At 38.2% G+C, this 13168-nt stretch overlaps 1 protein-coding gene across 1 annotated transcript in view; it reads left to right on the top strand.

Annotated features, from left to right (window-relative positions):
• The window catches only part of LOC145624983 (plasma membrane ATPase 1-like), a 90949-nt gene extending 81144 nt beyond the window's left edge, over positions 1-9805 (top strand). Inside the window, exons 2-5 of the mRNA XM_081678065.1 lie at positions 7434-7515; positions 8987-9124; positions 9205-9384; positions 9479-9805. Coding sequence (XP_081534191.1) covers positions 7434-7515; positions 8987-9124; positions 9205-9384; positions 9479-9664 — 586 coding nt within the window. The 3' untranslated portion in view covers positions 9665-9805. The remainder of the gene's footprint in view (positions 1-7433; positions 7516-8986; positions 9125-9204; positions 9385-9478) is intronic.
• Positions 9806-13168: the final 3363 nt, after the last annotated feature.

Raw genomic sequence — 13168 nt, 5'->3', positions numbered from 1 at the left:
TTGAGATAGGCGTCTTCATCGTCACTATCCCAAATTCCATTCACTTCTTCATAGCTCGAGACAAATACAACTTTCGGCAAAGGTTCATTCACATGTTGAATGAGTATTGACGGATCAAAGGAGACTTCATCTCCCATGATAGCTAAAGCATCAGAACAAGGACTTGTTTGAATGTAAGGCTTCTTGCCCAAAGAGGGACAGGAAGTTGATTAGCATCAATCAGGTCTTGGATTGCATCTTTCAACCTCCAACACTTCTCAGTATTATGACCATTGCCCTGATGAAACTTATAATGAGCATTGGGGTCACAGCTAGCGGTTCTGTTCTCTGGTCAAGGATCTGGAAACGGTCCAATTGGCAAAATCAATCCTTGACTATGCAAACGATCGAAAGCGGCATCATAAGTCATTCCTAAAGGCGTGTAAACCCTCCTTTGCCTTTGGAATCTTTGAGGAGGAGCATTAAGGGCCAGCACATCATTGATATTGATATCGTTGGTAGCATTATTGGGCTTGGAAGACGAAGAAGAAGGAGTGTCGTTCTTCTTGTTTTTCCAAGTGCTGTTATTATTGTTGCTACCAGCAGTCTTCATCAGTTCATCTTCGATATTGATTCCAATAACGTATACTGCTTTGAAGGTACTCAGAGGTAGAAACTTCAAGTGTTTCTTGTACTTATGAGTCAAATTGGCAATAAACAAGCGAACCATCTCTTTTTCCTTGGGGGGATCCACCAAGAGCGCAGCTGTTTCCCTCCACCTGCTTAAGTAAGTGGTGAAGCCTTCATTCTCTTTTTGTTTGAGAATAGAGAATTTACGTTCAGAAGTCTTGGTCTGAATGTTATACTTGTAACGATTCATGAATCTTCGGCAACATCCTCCCAGGTCGCAACATTTTTAGATTCCAGGGAGTAGAACCATTGTTGACAGGCATGCTCTAAGGAAAGAGGGAACACAATAGGGAAGAGTGTCACATCTACTCCCTTAAGAGCCATGGTCGCAGAAAAGGCTTTCAAATGGAAAAGCGGATTATTAGTATGCTTGAACTTGGGAATGTCAGCAATGGAAAACTTCTCGGGAAGCTTGTTCCTTATGGACAAAGAGGTGACAGGTTTCTCCACATAAGTGAATTCTTTATAAATCTTACTCATCTGTTCCTTAATCTTGTCCATTGCAGCGGCAGTGACATTGTTCTGATTGTCTTGCTCTACCGTGTTGACTCTAGTGGTGAGTGTTTGCATCATGTTAGATAACATCTCAATTGTCTTGTTGATGTTCTCGATATCTTCCTTAGTAGCCATTGGTTGAAAGTAGACTGGAGATGAATCTTGTGAAGATGATTGTGGTGGTTTCCTTGTACGCCTCTTTGGTATAAGAGGTTGTTGAGGTATTGACTTGAACCGTAACAATCTACCCCTGATTCTTGACCAAGTGCTGTGACACCGAAACAAACACACCTTTAATGACCAAACTTAACCTTAACTCATCCGGAAAAATTAAAAAAAAAAATTGAATTTTGAAATTCTATTTATTTATTTTATTTTATTTTAAAAAATAATATATATGGGAGGATACCATCCGACTTACTCCGAAAAAAAAACGACACAAAAAAAGGACAAAAGACTACCCTAAAATACGGTCATGAAATGGTGCACGACTAACGAAAAAAGTGTGTGAACATGACATATGAGTGATTAAGTGAGGTTATGGACGCATGTTATGACCGTACAGCTAGACATGACACCAAACTGGACACATAAACCACATACCTACGCACAAAAATCAAAAATTGACTAACAAGACACTTCTCTTGGGCACCGTGTCAAGATGCTGACTGTCGTGACACGGTGCAGTCTACCGTCAGCCGGTAGAAAACGCTGTGTCACGACACTGTTCACCGTTGCGCGACAGGACTTGTCGTGACACGGTGCTCTGTTACAAGTCTTTTTTTGTGAGTTTTTCCAGATTTTAATTGATTTTAGGTCCGTATTAATTACTATATGGAAATAAAAACCCTCGATCATGGGTTAAACAAAAAGAGCAAACACATGAGGGTTAACACCAAACAAACAATGTAGCATTTAGTCACGATGATGTAAAAAAAGAGTTCGCAACCTAAGGTCAAGATCTATGTTCAACTATTGGTCAAGCTTTGGGTGTCAAAAGGGTACCATTGTTAAGAGTTTGGACATGTTAGCAAGGCAGCCTTCCTTGAGGATGTATACCAACGGGCGTCTCCGCGAGTTCGTGATGAAATCAAACTCGACTCCATGGTTTGGGTGGATTTAATAACTCGGATGAACCCTTATTGCCATGAGCGTTTTTGGGTTGATAGAGCTTAAATCCCTCGGGGCTAAGACGCATGTAGAACACACACGTTTTTTCAGAAAAATCGAAGGAAGTTGACTGTGAGAAGAGAAAACAAGCCACCAGACTGATTTTAGGACTGTCGTGACGCGGTAGAGATTCCCGTGCCACGGTGCTGCACACCGTCAGAAAATCTGTCGTGACACGGCATATTCAGTCGTGGCACGACAGTCAGAAAATCTGACTGGTGCCTTGTTTTTCGCAATCATGTTATTTAATTTTTTCTATGGGATAGACCTAAATGCGACGTTAAAACGTCTATTGTTATGCAAAAATGCCAAATTAATCATAGGAATATTTTTCAAGAATCTTTCAAGTCTCATCCACTCATCTGAATTAAATACCGATTACTCAAATCGATAAATAACCAAGAATCCTCCCAAGTGGAGTCGCCAAATTGTAGGCGTCGTTCGAAGTGCGCCTACGTTAAAGCATGTGTGAATATGCTTGGAACTCATATGAAGTGGGAATCGACATATATGATTAAGGACAAATAAATTAGGGAGCCGCCAACAGGTTTTTAAGGAACTTGTAAACCGTTCACGGATCATTTAAGGCAACCACGAATAAAGGAACAACAATAGGCAACAGCGATTGACCCGTGAAGGTTACGCCCCATTCATAATCCATGAGATTACTAACTCCATATGGTTCGGAACCACGAAAGGAGGATCGGGGATGATGTTACGAAGTGAGTCATGGAGTCACATTCGCCCGTATTGGCCTCTACTCGATTCTTATAGTGAAAAGTGATTCCTACGATCTCAAAGGCATACAGACAAAGATTCAATTTGCTCCAATCTATTATTAGGCTAAATTGGTTGAATATTAATGCAACATATAATTGTAAAATATCGTGATCACTTGATTTAACAACAAAGATTAAAAAGGAACCTAAGTCGGTTGTCCGAATTATCTTATTAGGCGTGATTTTCTATTACATATTCCCTTTAAACATGCAATATGGTGATCATAACATTATAATAGAATAAACATTAATATTAGAAGCAACTTAACAATAATTCCAACAATATAAAATCGTTAGAAAAATAATAGAAATAAAAGAAACATAATTCTTACTTTGATTCTGTTTGCTTGCAACTACAAAATAATAAACGAGTTAGTAACTTCAAGAAAATAATAATAAAACAAAATTAAATTAAATTAAATTAAATAGAATTGATTTGGGGCCAAACCCTCAATTAGTTCTACCTTTCACGCCTTGGCTTAAGGACAGAACCACGAGTAAAGTATGGACTCCTTGGAGTGCTTGAAGAAGGAATTTTGAAAGAAGAAGGTGTAGGCGTCGTTCGAAGTGCGCCTACGTTACAGCATGTTGTGAATATGCTTGGCACTCATAGGAAGTGGGAATTGACATATACGATTAGGGACAAGGAAAGTAGGGAGCCGCCAACAAGTTTTTTTAGGAACTTGTAAACCGTTCACGGATCATAAAAGGCAACCACGAATAAGGACAACGATAGGCAACAACAATTGACCCCTGAAGGTTACACCCCATTCATAATCCATGAGATTACTAACTCCATATGGTTCGGAACCACGAAAGGTGGATCGGGGATGATGGTACGAAGTGAGTCATGGAGTCACATTCGCCCGTATTGGCCTCTACTCGATTCTTATAGTGAAAAGTGATTCCTACGATTTCAAAGGCATAGAAACAAAATATTCAATTTTCTCCAAACTATTATTAGGCTAAATTGGTTTAATATTAATGCAACATATAATTCTAATATATCGTGATCACTTTATTAAACAACAAGATTAAAAAGGAACCTAAACATGTTGTCCAAATTATCTTATTAGGCGTGATTTTTAAATTACATATTCCCTTTAAACATGCAATATGGTGATCAAAATAATAATAGAATAACATCAATATTGGAAGCAATTTAACAATAATAGTGTTAGTCAAATCAAATATAAAATAACCTAATCATGATACTAGCAATAAAAAATAAAATAAGAGTAATTAATTTAATTAATTACTAACATTGTGCGTGTTCCTTTAAATTGCTACATCATGAATAAATTGTTAGTAAATTCAATAAAAATATAAAGCAAATGAAAATTAAATTAAATAAAAAGTAGAGTTGATTTGGTCCAAACCCTCAGTTATTTGTACCTTTCACGCCTTGGTTTAAGGACGGAACCTCGGGTTAAGTATAGACTCCTTGGAGTGCTTAGGGGAATTATTATGGAAGAATAAGAAAGCTAGAAATTAGTTTAAAGAGGGAGAAGAGAATGATTTTTGGTGTAAGGTGAGAGAGAATGATTATTGGTGCCCCGAACTGCAGAAAGGGGGGGTCCTATTTATAGGGAAAATGAGCAAAGGGAACACGCGGAACCCTAGAAAGATAAAAACCCTAAAAAATAATACCGTGTCATGGCAAAGAGCACCGTGACACGGTGACAGGCACCGTCAGACGGGGGAAGATCCCGTGACACGGGGAAAAACTGAGTGACGCTGGAAATAATTAGGTTACGGGAAGTGAAAACGCGTTTAGGGATTACGCGGAGGAAACACGGAGCAATCCCGTGGCACGGGATGTGCACCGTGACACAGGAAGAAATGTCGTGACACGGCATTGTTCACTGTGGCACAGTGCAGTATGCCGTGTCACGGTGTAAAAAGTACGCGGAAATTACACGGAATATTCCCGTGTCACGGAATGGGCACCGTGACACGGGAAATTGCACCATGACACGGTAAAAAATCCCGTGACACGGGAGAAAATTGTGCAGAAATACAAAAATGGGCACCGTGTCACGGGAATCAGCCCCGTGACACGTCAGCTTTTGCCGCGTCGCGGCATTTTTGCTGCTGCGCGGTAATTTCAGTTTTTTACCAGTTTTTAAAATAATCATAACTTTTGATCCGTAACTCGGAATAAGGCATATAATATATAATTGGAAAGCTTATCAAGTCTACTTTCTAACCCAATTAGAATCAAGTCAAAAGAATATGTAATTTTAATATATGTTCGTTTTAGTGGAAGGATGTCGGTTTTAGGCCGAGTTTAGTGTTTTGCTCATATCTTTTTCGTTATAGCTTGGAATTGGGCTTATGATATATGGTTGGAAAGCTTATTTAAAGGCCTATCTAACAAAATTATAATTGGATCAAAATTGTATATCCATAAAATCAGTTTCTCTCAGTTTTGCGATGTGGACACGAAAAGTGGAAAATAGGTTATGGTTTAGGGAAATGAGCTAGAAATTGGATTGGTTCATGAAATATATTGGATAGAACATGAATTTAAACACTCCAAAGATTAAATACTCAACTCGACCAATAATGGCGGTGAAAGGTGTTCATCAACAGGTTTGGTTTTGGGGAGACATTTTTAGGTGTCTACAGAAGGGTAGGCTAGTGTTTAGGCTAGAGCATAGAAGAGAGAAAAATAGAGAATTAATTGATGCCCCGTACATCAGAAATAAGGGGGTATTTATAGAAAAAATGTGCTGAGGGAACACACGGAACCCTAAAAAGATAAAAACCCTAAAAAATATACCGCGACACGACAAAATGTACCTTGACACGGGAAATCCCACCGTCAGACAGGAAACATTCCCGTGACACGGTGAACAGATGTGTGACGCGGGAAATATTTAGTGAACGGGGGAGAAAACGTGTTAAGGGTTTACACGGAAAGGACACGACCCCTGTGTCACATCAGGTGTCCCGTGTCACGGGGAATCTCACTGTCAGACGGAAGAGTATTCCGTGACACGGTAGAATACTGCCGTGACGCGGGTGTTTTTAGCCCGTTTTCCCGTCCAAATTCATTTTAAACCCAAATTTCGTTCAACATTTTAAGTGCCGATTGATAATTTTCGGCCATTTTTTATTGATTATTATTTGGGCTAAAAAAAGAAAATAAGTAAATAAAATAAATAAAAGGTTTGGGCCAAAATAAATAATAAAACAATAAGATTAAAAAAGTTTGGGCTGAAATAAAAAACTATGCTTTGACTAAACACCAAGACTGATCCATGGACTATTCAAAAATAAAATTTAATTAAATACAATTTTTCAAGCACTCTAAGGATTAAATACTGAACCCGACCAATAGTGGCGGTGAAAGGTTGTTCATCATCGGGTTTGGTTTTGGGGAGACATTTTTAGGTGTCTACACTACCGCGTAATTTAAATCCTATCAGGAGGAGCCGTCAGACACTAGTAGAAAAATGTACATATGCGTCGCCATATTTGCGTCACTCATTAGAAAGAACGACGCAAATGTTTAATTTTACCATCCTGAAAAGTTATTTGCGTCGCATATTTATTAAGAAGCGACGCAAATGACTGTTGTATTGCAGATTTTTATTATTTGCGTCGCTCTTATTTATTGAAGCGACGCAAATAATAATCTTATTTGCGTCACTCATTTATTGACAAGTGACGCAAATGAGTGACTGAATAAATTGCGTCACTCTTTTAATAAATGAGCGACGCATATGAAAAATGTACAGCATTATGTTTTATGTTATTTGCGTCGCATTTTAATAATAAAGTGACGCAAATATAGCTTTTGCATTTAGGTTATTTCAGAATTTTGACCTTAGCTTTTGCACGCCTACCTTTCACTAAACAAAGAGAAAAAACAAGTTGCTACTCCAGTGAATTTCTACAGCCAAAGCACCCACAAATTCGACCCTTAAATCCAACAAATTCGGCCAAAAAAACACTGATTCCTCAGCAAATTCAACATCCAAAATCGCAGTCAAGTTGAAGACCTATAATCGGCAGAAAATTGAGCAATTTTGAGCAAAAATTTGGACCAAAAACCCTAAGAAATCCGAACCCATAAACCCCAGAAAAATTGAGCATTTCTGACCAATATTCCCCCATTTCGAGCAAAAAATCTACTCCAAACTATAGGAATTTTAACCCTAGAAACCCCAAAAAATTCAATTAAAAATCCTGGCCTCATATTCGAGCAATGACTGAAATTTTCGACTGGAAAATCGATTAATTTCGCCCCAAAAAAACCCGAGGAAGTTCTAGCAAATTACAGCAACAATAATTGAAGTTTGATTAGTGTAGCAATTCGACCAGTGTTCGCCCCACTCATATTACTGCATTTAGGCTCGACATTGTTGAATGTGTGAAGTTTATTTCACCTAAGGTAAGATTTCTTGTATTTAGTGAAGTTGTCTTTTTTTTTCCGTCCAATTCGTAAATTGTGTTCTAGGGTTTTTTTATTTTTGATTTGTTTTTCTGTAATGCGAAAAAATTTCATGAAATTGAAGTCATAATTGCGATAGAACTCAAAATACTTTTGTTTGTAATAGGATTATTAGAATGCCTCTATAAAAATGGGTTTGAGGTTGCTGAGAATGGCACATTCATTTAGTTTATTTTTTTTAGGGAATGGCTCATTCATTTAGTTTAAAATGCAATTTATAATTTCTAAAAACGGTTTGCAGTTTTGTTCTCTGAAAATGTGTTGATTGATTTTTGTTAATTTTTGAAAATTGGTTGTATTACTAGGAATTCATACCAATACAATTTTAATCAAGTTAATTTATTTGCTGCAAATTCTTTATTTAATTGAAAATTTGTAGGAATTGGGAATTTGGCTTGGTAAATCAGGGGTAATTAACTAATTAGATTTAATAATTTCTGTTAATGGGATATCAATTTTTTTTTAATTTAAAAATTACATTTTCGATGCTGAATACTATTTTCAGATTTTAAAACTGAATTTATGCTAGTATGATGAGGAAATATTCAAGCTTTATTGTTTTTGGATGATTATATGATTCTTATGATTGATATATGCTGTAATTTAACGAAGATATGGTTGGCTTGTAAATTATAATTGGGTGATGAAACTAATGGTAAATTCGTTGTTTTAAGCACGAATTATACTCCCTTCGTTCTCAAATTGTTGTTCCGGATTTTAAGAGTGGAAGTTAAAGCGTAATTTAAACTAGTAATGTTACTAATGTTTCATCAAAGTGTCTTCTTGAGTTCATAGGTTGAGCAATGATGAGCTTGGTTTGTGAAAGTAAAAGGTCAAAATGTGGCTTAGATTATAGTTTTTGGATTGACTTGTTTCTTGAGAGAGACATATACTTTGTTATGATCGAAGGATAGATTTAGGGTTTGATTGATTGATTGTTTGATGATCGAAGGATTTGTTTAGCTTTGTAGATAAAAAGATAACATGGACTATTGAAGTGTATGTAAATCCAAGTGGCCTTACTCATCTTGATTTAAAGTATTTGACATAAGTAGTTGAAGGCTCGAGTTGCATGTTTTTACCTTGAGAAATTCAGTTGGACCTTCCGACCTGAGTTTCGCCCAGAAATCGAGTTGAATGTTCAACCTTCAACCTTTAAAACCCAATTCCTCTAATTTTTTTTTTGTTTCGGTCTTTCTTGTGCTTTTAATTGCTCCAATTATGAGTCATATTACAGAAAAAGATATCTATAATCACCAAACCTCCGTCATGGCACCCTTAGCTAGGAAAGTAAAGGTATGCATGCTTTCAATGCTTGCATTGGTCTATCTGTATCATAGTATCACTTGAGAGTTGCGACTATACACGTGTATTTGTGAGGCTGTTTCTAAATTTATGGCTATTTCATCAGGTTCTGCGAGATGGTTGGTGGAGTGAGGAGTATAGTTCACAGTTGGTCCCTGGGGATGTAATTAGTATTAATGCTGGAGACATCATTCTAGCTGATGCGCGTCTACTGGAAGGAGACGATGCTGTAATAATTGATGAGGTCAGTTGTAATGTTTGTGATTAATATATTTACTTCATGCATCTATTGTTGCTGAATATATGATTTCTTGTGCTTTGCAGTATGTTTTAACAGGAGTTTTGTCTCCAGTAACTAAGAAAGCAGGGGATGCAGTATACTCTGGCTGTATTTGTGAACAAGGAGCATGTGAAGCTGTGATCATTGCCACAGGTGCTCGAATCTTCTTTAGGAAAAATGTTTGCCTGGATTTTAGCATCAATGAAGTCAAATGTTGGGATAAGGTAAAAAGTTCTAGTGGATTTCAACACTAAAAATATATAGCTACTTGTTCTATCTTCTTAACCCTTTATTTTGCTTTTTTTCTTTCCTTTTTAGGTTTTGGTTGGCATTAGGAATGTATGCTTGTGCTTGGTTGCTGTTGGGGTGTTGGTGGAGATTGTTTTCATGTACCTTTTCCAGCACATAGCATTTTGGCGCGGAATTGACAATCTGCTTGTTCTCCTCATTGGTGGAATCCCCATTGCTCTTCACACTCATTATTGGAGATTACTAAAGATGTAAATTATTGGAAAGTTTGTTAATATAATGCCGTCATTCCCAATTTTATGGGTAGGCCAAATTACAAAGGATACTCTGCCGAAATTTACATTTGCATTATTCAATAATATTGCATTTTAATTTCAATTATATTAGCGTTAGCATATTACTTTATACCACTAGCAAGAAAAACAGGTACTACAAACATATACAAGCAATTATTATAATTAAAAAAAAAAAATTTACATCATTTGCGTCACTCATTAAACAAACAAGTGACGCAAATACAGCAATTGTATTGTTTACTCAGTCATTTGCGTCGCTTGTTTATAAAGGGGCGACGCAAATGACTTAAAATAAGTTTATCAGAAAAGTCATTTGCGTCGCTCTTTTATAAAGGAGTGACGCAAATGTCAAAAAATAAGTTTTTAAAAAAAGTCATTTGCGTCGCTTGTTTATAAAGGAGCGACGCAAATAACTTAAAATAAGTTTATCAGAAAAGTCATTTGCGTCGCTCTTTTATAAAGGAGTGACGCAAATGTCAAAAAATAAGTTTTTAAAAAAAGTCATTTGCGTCGCTTGTTTATAAAGGAGCGACGCAAATGACAAAAAATAAGTTTATAAAAAAAGTCATTTGCGTCGCTTGTTTATAAAGGAGCGACGCAAATGACTCTTATTTGCGTCGCCCCTAGGAGCGACGCAAATGACTTAAAAGTCATTTGCGTCGCGAGCAGTTGCGTCGCTCATAGAAGCGACGCAAATACACTATAAATGAGCGACGCAAATAAGCCTTTTTCTACTAGTGAGATTAATGGATATTGGAGGAGATGAAATTCGCCAATTAATAAATATTGATCGCCTTAAGAAAAATTACATATTAAATTCGGATAAAACTCGTTCACTCATACAACCATTTTTAATTAAGCATTCAATTGAAAGATTCTAAGTGTTATGCATTTTACCGAATAACACGGTAAAATACATAACACTTGGGGGGTAATTTAGAAATAATAAACCGTTCTAAGTGTTCAAAATTTTTCGAACATCACGAAAAAAATCTTCACACTTGGGGTGGTAACAATACGATTTTTTAAAGAAATTTTTTTTTCGAGACATTCGTAGCATAGGTGTCACGCGCAACTGGAAAAGTTGCTCGCGGATGTCACGCGCAACTGATTTTGTTACGCGCGGATGTCACGCGCAACTAATTTTGTTGCGCGCGACAGGCTCGTGCAACTCCAGAAGGATCGCCTGAGCCCGATCCTCGGTAGACAGCTGGTCCGGACGTAGCATCCGGATCGGGGGATCAGCAGGAACCAAAGGCTCCTCAGTCGAAAGCTGCAAGAGAACACGCTCGGCTAAGAACCAAGCGTTGGTCCTCTGGAATACCAAAAGTCCCGTAAAGAGGTCCCGTAAACGGCAATGAACAATGCTAGACCGGATAGCCTCAGGGACTCCGACGATCAAACTCCAAGGAGGGAGATCGATCTATAAAACACAACCACATGAAAAATCGTTAGAAAATGAATAAAATAAAAAAACAAAAAAGAGAACAAGTATTTGGAATACTCACCGACGCACGAGTCGCCGAAAGAATCCTCTGGCGAAAGTCACCGGCAAAAGTAGCTCGTCTCCTCTTAATCTCGACCAATCGATGGCGATAGGAAAACGAGTAGCCCCAAGCACCTTGGGGGCTAAGAAAGGCAGGTACGAGTATCTCAAGCCTGAAATCGAGAAAAGAAAAGCCTAAAGGAAAAAACGAAAGTAATAACAGAAAAAAGCTTAAACTACGTACCTCAAGGATACGACCATGCCATGTAAGCGAGATCTGAGGCACCTTAGTAGCTGCCGCGGAATCCATGACCCGAATCACCTTGCCCATAGTCGTAAGCATACATGCGTACGATACCTGCGCCCAACTCAGGTTACCTACTTGCCCCAAATCGATGAAGCAAATGAGTAACCCAATGGCGAAACGCTCTCCTCGATCACTCAAGATGGTGACGGAAAGAACGTGGGCAATGTATATCTGAGCCAGCTGCTCAAGTGTACACTGCCGGTCAAGCTCGTCAGCCGACGACTCGTCGGCAAGAACTGAGTGCGGACAAGATTGCGCGTACACGTGAAGGGCTGACGCAAGACGGTCCCACATAAGGTCGCGCAATCTCTCGTATGACCCCTTAACAAGCTCTATAACTACAGGCTTGCCTCCGAAAGGAAAACCCGTAATCATAGAGAAACCGAAAGGGGTAATCGTTATATTTCCCACCAAAACTCCAGCAATCCACAGAGGAAAGCTGACGACGCAGACTGGCTCGATAAATCTCGAAGAGCCGCCAGCTGGGAGTCAATCCCAAAAAGTGCTACCATCTCCTTTGCCACCTCGGGAAAACTCTCAAAACGGGCTCGTAGGTCGCAAGAGCCGTACAAACGCATGCCATGCTCACTCTAAATAAAAAAAAACGATTATGGTTTAAAAAGGAGAAGAAACAAAAGAAAAGAGAAAGAAGCAAAAGTGCGAGAAACTCACGATGCCACGCTACCCTCGGATCGAAACATGGTGGTCTGGGTCCCACTTAAGGACCCAAGGTCCTAGTTGGGAGGAGCCTCCCAAATCACCTCCTCCTGGCGATGTCGATCACCCGCGACGCGTCGCTCTTGAACCTCCTCTCGAGGACGGCTCACCCTCTTTCGAGGGCGAACCGCCTCGTTCGGACCAACAAGAACCTCCTCAGCACCGACAAACGGAGGCGGGTTCATGCTTTGACGGATACAATTTCTTTAATTAGTTTATTTTACTTCCTAAACTAATATACATATTCTAGACCCATTTCGGCAGCATAACGGCTACCGATAGGGAAAAACATGAAAATCGAACGCCACCCATACTTGGGGGCTACGATACCTGCAGTTAAACTCAGTAAATGGGGGCTTTTAACACCCATAAAAGCCATCCTATACCAGTTTCAACTAAGCATTCAATGGATTATATTCCAAAATCTCAAAGAATCAACTAATTCTAGACGAATAATTGTAATATAAACATAGTTATCGTCTACCATACAATTTTGGAGTTCGAATATGGTGAAAATAGGCTAAGTATACACTTCGCGCCATTTTTTTCGGATTCAAAACTTTCAAAATGTTAATTATGGAACCAAAGATAGTTCCAATACTACAATTGTTGCATAATTAACAAGTATAACAAAAATGGGCAAACACAATAACAGAAAATCAAGCCAAATTCGAGTAAAAGAAGCAAGAATGAACTTGAACAAAGAAATACTCATACAAGGTTCAATACATAACCATTTTTCATGAAATTTTTTGCAAAACACTCCTTAAACATGGCATAACAACATAGAGCAAACTATTTCTAGAAAAATAAGCCGAATCAAGAACCCCAAATTCAAAATTTGGGGTTTACCGATTCGAAAATCGTTCGAATTCAGCCGAAAAAGAGTAAATTTTAGCAAAAAACTTATATTAGATTACGGCAAATATGAATTGAGGACGAGATTAGCTTCC

This window comes from Chenopodium album, chromosome 3 (assembly GCF_948465745.1).
Source record: "Chenopodium album chromosome 3, dcCheAlbu1.1, whole genome shotgun sequence".
NCBI classification, from domain to species: Eukaryota; Viridiplantae; Streptophyta; class Magnoliopsida; order Caryophyllales; family Amaranthaceae; genus Chenopodium; species Chenopodium album.
The sequence above is the reverse complement of the archived record's forward strand: the minus strand, read 5'-3'. Positions and strand labels throughout refer to the sequence as shown.